At 40.7% G+C, this 6,063-nt stretch overlaps 1 protein-coding gene across 1 annotated transcript; it reads right to left on the reverse strand.

The window, feature by feature from the left end:
- Positions 1-916: 916 nt before the first annotated feature.
- Positions 917-5,805, reverse strand: LOC135492440 (uncharacterized). The gene is made up of 2 exons (XM_064778928.1): positions 5,640-5,805; positions 917-2,906 (listed from the first exon to the last, which is right to left on the reverse strand). The coding sequence occupies exons 1-2, from the start codon at positions 5,695-5,697 to the stop codon at positions 1,120-1,122; spliced, it is 1,845 nt and encodes a 614-aa protein (XP_064634998.1). The 5' UTR covers positions 5,698-5,805; the 3' UTR covers positions 917-1,119.
- Between the last annotated feature and the right edge of the window lie 258 nt (positions 5,806-6,063).

Genomic DNA, 6,063 nt, shown 5'->3' on the forward strand with positions numbered 1-6,063 from the left:
TTTCAGGAGTGTTAGCAAGAAAATGGGCCGAAGTAATTAGTTTTCCAATGGGTGGACGCTATTGCAAATAAAAGGAAAATCAATGAAATGTATGGTTCCCCGATTTTCTAGGTGGTGTCGACAGAGTTCATGCGCCCATCCAAGCCCCAAGCTTGGACGTACGTGAAATTTATAGATGTCGCATGGGTTTCATGTCTCTGAATGTTCAAGGCATAACGGATGCAGATCAGAAATTCATAAACATTGTCAATCGATGGCTGGGATCAACTCATGATTCACGTATTTTTGATAACAGTCGGATTGTTTCCAGCTTGAAGAACGCCAATTAGATGGTCTACCTGGAGATAAAGGCTACGCTTGCCTCACATTTTCCAGCCGTGCACAAAACCGATACAACTATCCCGCAAGAGAACACGATATGTTGTTCAAAGAATGTTTTGTATATGGAGACAAAAATGTCCGTACTTGAAACAGGGTACAAGAGTGAAGCTTGACACAGCAATGTTCATCGCTGCGACTGCAGTATTGCACAATGTGTGACAGAACACTTTAAGACAGACCAGGTCATGCACTTTTACTCATTAAAATGATTTTGTCATCCTCGAAGTGACCACACCTTAATGTAATTTGCATAAATCGTGCAGAGAAGTCTTCGATTTATTTGTTTCTCAAAAATTATCGAGGATTGATATCATTGATAAAGTTACTAGTTAATTCATTGGTGTTTAGCTTAGTATTGTTCCCCTTCCTTTATGTTGTAAATATATAGATTTCTGTTTTTCTTCTCTCTCAGCACCCATTTATATTTATTTGATCGCACTTGAACATACAATTTGTACTCAAGTACGAAATAAAAGATATAATACTTGCTTACATCATGTTTATTATACTGTATTTGTCTTGCACCTACACTGCATATAATGGGGTCAAGAAAGTTTATTTGAATTTGTATTTGATATTCGTTTTCTGGTCCTTCTTTAATTTGAAATAGTGATGAAAAAACCTACAATTAAGGAGCTATGAATGTACAGCGTTCGCATTGACCGCTAAATTGTCCGTTAGTAGATTTTGGGCAAGTCTGTGAATAAGGCATTGGAGTCAATTTTTAACGGTTATATTCTACACCACAAGAACTGTAAAATCCTGTTCACCCATCTTCTTGCAGCGGTGGGTGAGATTTCTAAACCACGTGATGGTTCTTTCCTCAACCAAGTAGGATATATCTAGCTTGCGAATAGACTGCACGATGTCAGTCACTTCAGCTGGCTCCGAGGCCAAGTTAGTCATTACGGCTATTAGGTAATTCACCAGGAATATATTCGCCACCATATTGTGAAGAACATGAACAAATTTAACATACGGCTCAGGATTCGGTCCAAAGTCGACGATGTTCAAACTGCTCAGAAACATATAGTACATTCCCTTGCTAATAGATGTCGTTTTGACCAAGTCTGTCAATGTCAGAATGTAAAATGTGAACACAAACTCAATAAAACCATAAAGCAAACTGAATTTTACAGTTGCGGCGACCATGCGTTGAAGAGTAGATGCAAATATCCCGAAGACTGGGATTGGTTCCAAGACATACAGCACACTGAGAAGAATCAGTGGAAGATTGAGTGTTTTCATGAACATGGTTGGTTTACTGTCGATATTTCCCAGTGCAAAAGCAACCATTGCGCCAAAACTGCAGATTAATGCCATTCCGAGCTGGCATACGCGGTAGAAGTTTGTGTGAGCCACAAATGTGCTTTGAGTACCCATGTTCCACAACAGGCGTCTCTCCTTTTCAACCCAAGTCCGTACGAACTCCATTACATCACCAACGATTATCAAGACTGAGAATAAGATTGCTGAAATGGTGGCAATACCAATCATCAGCACTCCACGGTCACCGGACATAACGCCATCTTCATCGGTTTCCGACTTGCGGCATGCCCAATGGACAAGTGTTGCGTCGCTTCTGTTCATCTGGTCACACGACTGACGCTGAAAGTTTGGCTTCAGTGACGACATGTCCATTGTCGTGAGAAGGATTATATAGATGGAGCGAAGAATCATCCAGATAATGACGTAGATTCTGTTGTTTTTCTCTTTTGTGTTCATCCAGTGAAGGATGCAGGGCATTTTGTGGATGCCATTGGTCAGGAAGCTGTTAAGGTGGTCTTTTTCCATGAAGCACAGGAGTCTCAGAGGCGACCGCAGCCACCTCTTCATGTTGCCCGGTTTCAGTTGCTCATACTCCAGCAGGTTGTACTTGACACGACTATGGATACCAATGCTCGCAACTTCTTTTTTATAGACACCAGTTGTTTCCAGGAACGCCCTAAAGAGCCCGTATGTTCCAAGCCTAGTTGCGAGCTCTAGCGGCCGCATGTGATCACTATTCTCACTCATCAGAACTGACTGCAATGTCGTCACATCGCAGATATCTTGGATACATTCAAACATTCGCATGTAAGACTCCTCCATTTCTCGCCTAAAAGAATTTGCGATCACTAAACTATGAATGCAGTTATTATCATTAATGTCATGTTGAGATACATCAGCGCCATCTTTTAGTAGCTGAAGAAAACACTTCTGAGAGCAGAATGAAGAGGCGATGATTATCGGCCGACAAAAGAGAGTGATCTTCACGCGGGATTCGCTTTGTTTTAGATGACTTTGGCCGTAAACAAAACGGCCATTGACAAGCCTCGTTTTCATCTCATCTTCTGCGGCAGCCATCACGTGCTGGTATTGCGAGATGTCATCTGCTTTGAGTATATCATACCATTTACGAAATGTCCCATCATTTAATGGCATGTCGTACCGATTGCAGTTCTCGGAAAGGGTCGGGTTCTGAATCAGCTCCCCGTCGGGCTCAATGGGAGACATTTCAAACGTCTCTGCCTCGGTCTGGCGGCCTGAAAAAAAATACACCAAAGTATGGGTCAGATATGTTCAAATTTCGTTAACCAAACAGAGCTTCGAAACGAACCTTATAATTTGTGGTGTTTTGCGTCATCATTCTGAAGATGCAAGTAAGCAACTGTGGTGACGTCAGAATAAGGAGAGCCAATCACCCGCCTGTTGCTGAACCTTGCCTTATCGTTCTTCGAAACTTGACTCCTTCGATATCAATTCGACGATGGCCGAAAACAACTAAATGTACGACTGTTCCCACTTTAAAAGTTTGAAATGTCCTTGGATGGAATGTCGGGGGAATAAATGACAAATATTTTTATCGGACATTGGATGATATCAAAAATGAATCATCCACACCAGATCTAGATATGCATAAAAACTGGTAAATACTTTTCACTAGTCTTGGAATTTGATGTATCTACTGCGATGGGTGATAATTGCCCAAAACTAGTAAATAATACTTTTTTAATTGAAAGTTGTAGTATTTAATGCTATCAGTAACAAAATGTAAAATCAAAAGCTTTAACTTGAAAGTATTCTACTGGTAGAACAATCGAGTATTTACTCAAATGTAGTATATACTAAAAATCCCAAGTTAGCTCTTGACTAACATTGGAAGTCAAACAAAGTTGACATATTTCTTTAGATGGAACATCTATGAACGTTTTGAAGAAGAGGACGAAGAACCCAAGGACCAACATCTGCCAGTTTCGACGATATCCTTGTTTACAAGCAAAGACCCATCTTTAGGTGGAAGTGCAATACCATGTAGGCCTACATTGCGTGGCATGGTTGAATTTCACTTCGCGCTAGTCGATTGAACCATCGACGTTTATTGGCTAAGACAATCGGATTTACGGCATATATACGTCGATACACTGATATCAGCAATACCGCGTAGATGAAACCACGTGGAAATGTATATTTGCATATGAAAGAACCCGGAAAAAACGCTACTATTATGTGGAAATAAATGTTATAAAAAATGAACATCTATCTACAGAATCAACCAAATTAGTCTTCACGCAGCTGTACAGTGTTTATATGCATCAAATTCGAAATCAACTAAGAAATAAAGTCATATTTGGACATTATTGACGAGAAAATCGCAAAGCCAGCATCTTCCGCCATCAGTATTATTGTCTTCTCACCAGAGAGTCGGTCTTTACCCAGGTATTTACCCCTGGCAGCAATATGTGAGGAGGTGACCGATTAAGATTAGATAAAAGCACAAATTACATCAAACTTCTCAATTGGGTTATTCCATTGTTGATTAATAGTATTCTTTTGTAATTTCAGATAGATAAGAAAATTAATCTTAATGCTCTTTTTTCTTCAGGGCAATTTTGAAGATGTTAAAAAATGCGCCATTTTTCACAAAATGGCGCTGTTGTTGTCAGCGGTTTTCACATGTAACATGCAATGACATGTTTTCGCGAGGATGTAATCTCTGAACCTCCATGTATTCGGCCTTTCGGTCGTTTGAATTTCTTACTATTGCCGCAGTGGGTGCTCTGGTTTTGTGCATGCAGTTCAGCTTTAAAAAGCAATTCATGTTATGGTTTAAGCGCGCATGCACTGTGTTTTTTACACACTCGATACGAAAACCTTTTTCTGGAGTAACGGCAGTTAAGACGATAAATGAAAACTTCTTTGAAGGGTTTGTGATGAAAGACGCCCGATCACCCCCGACGCCCACGCCCGGCCCCACCAAGCCGAGGTCTGCAGCCTACCTTCACCAAAATGAAATGGTAACAGATCAAACCCCAAATAGAGATGTAATGAAATACTTTCACTTTCTAAAATCGTAAGGTCGCTTAAAATATACAACATATTTTAGTAATTAGTAAAGCATCAAGTTTGGGTGTTATTTTTACACGTTTCTTAAACTTTTTGATGTTTGTGAAAAAAACATTTCATCACATCTCTATTTTGGTGAATTTTCTTTTCAATCCGCGATTGCAGAACACCTGATCGTTGAGATTTCGCGGGAAATGAAATTGTAAACAACACACGTGCGCAGTTTGAATGTCAACAAAAATGCATGTGGGTGGTTGCTGGACTGGTTGGGGGACTATAGGTAGGAGCTGGCCATTGGGGGTCAATATGTTGACCGTGAGTTTACATACGCATACATCTGAGACGGATGTCCCCCCTCAATTACATTGAAGGGGGAACATTTTTAGCACACTGTACATTTTTACAATCATTTGCATGGGGGGGGGCTGTGGGTACGTACTTTAAAAAAGTACGGAAGTACGGTCCCTTAGTGATAAACATTGGATAACCAAGAGGCAAAGATATTGCCGGTGCATCAGACTTGTCAAAGTATCAAATGCATGTAACCTGTCGAATTCCCACAAGAAATTCCCGGTAAAATCCAGAGTCGTATGTGGTATTGAAATGCGAAGTGTTGACCACGTGCGATTATTTATATTACGTGACCTGCAATCGTGGATTGAATATAACATTTGCAAGGGTATAATCTGCAGACCGGGCGTTGGTGGGTGTCGGGTGTCGGGTGTCGGGCGTCCGGGCGTCCGGGCGTCTTTCATCATAAGCCTCTTTGAAGTATTGTTTTCTTTTATCATCCTAAGTTTTAAGACTAACTTCTTGCCTGGATACAAGGCCTATGATAGTATCCAGGCCATATGATGATACAATGTGGCCATGTCAAACACTGTACATTGGATTAAACGTTATACCTGGAGATTACTGCAATCTTACATTACCTTTTTTCGAACACAAACCCTTCCAGGCTTGATGACACCTTGCGCTTTGAACTTCCATGTTGTGGTCCAGGTTTCAGCAACAACATCAATCTTGACTCAACAAATTACTGATAAGACTTGGTTCTTCGGGGACACTTCCGAGACCTGCATATGCCATGTCCTGGAAAACGTCTCCACTTGCACAACATGCAGTCAACATGTACAGCACTGGTCATAAATTACACACACATGTCGCAGCATTGTATAACCGGTAATACACTGCTGCACATACGCCATGTGCACTGGGCTATTCTTAACACTGCTTTTATAATAACTGCTTTTATATTACTTGATGCGTAGTTATTACGACTTAAATCATCATAACACCAAGTAGGTCTACCCAATGTAATGAATGAAATACTCGACAGGGGCAGGGGGATAATTC

Source organism: Lineus longissimus, chromosome 8, assembly GCF_910592395.1.
Source record: "Lineus longissimus chromosome 8, tnLinLong1.2, whole genome shotgun sequence".
Lineage (NCBI taxonomy): Eukaryota > Metazoa > Nemertea > Pilidiophora > Heteronemertea > Lineidae > Lineus > Lineus longissimus.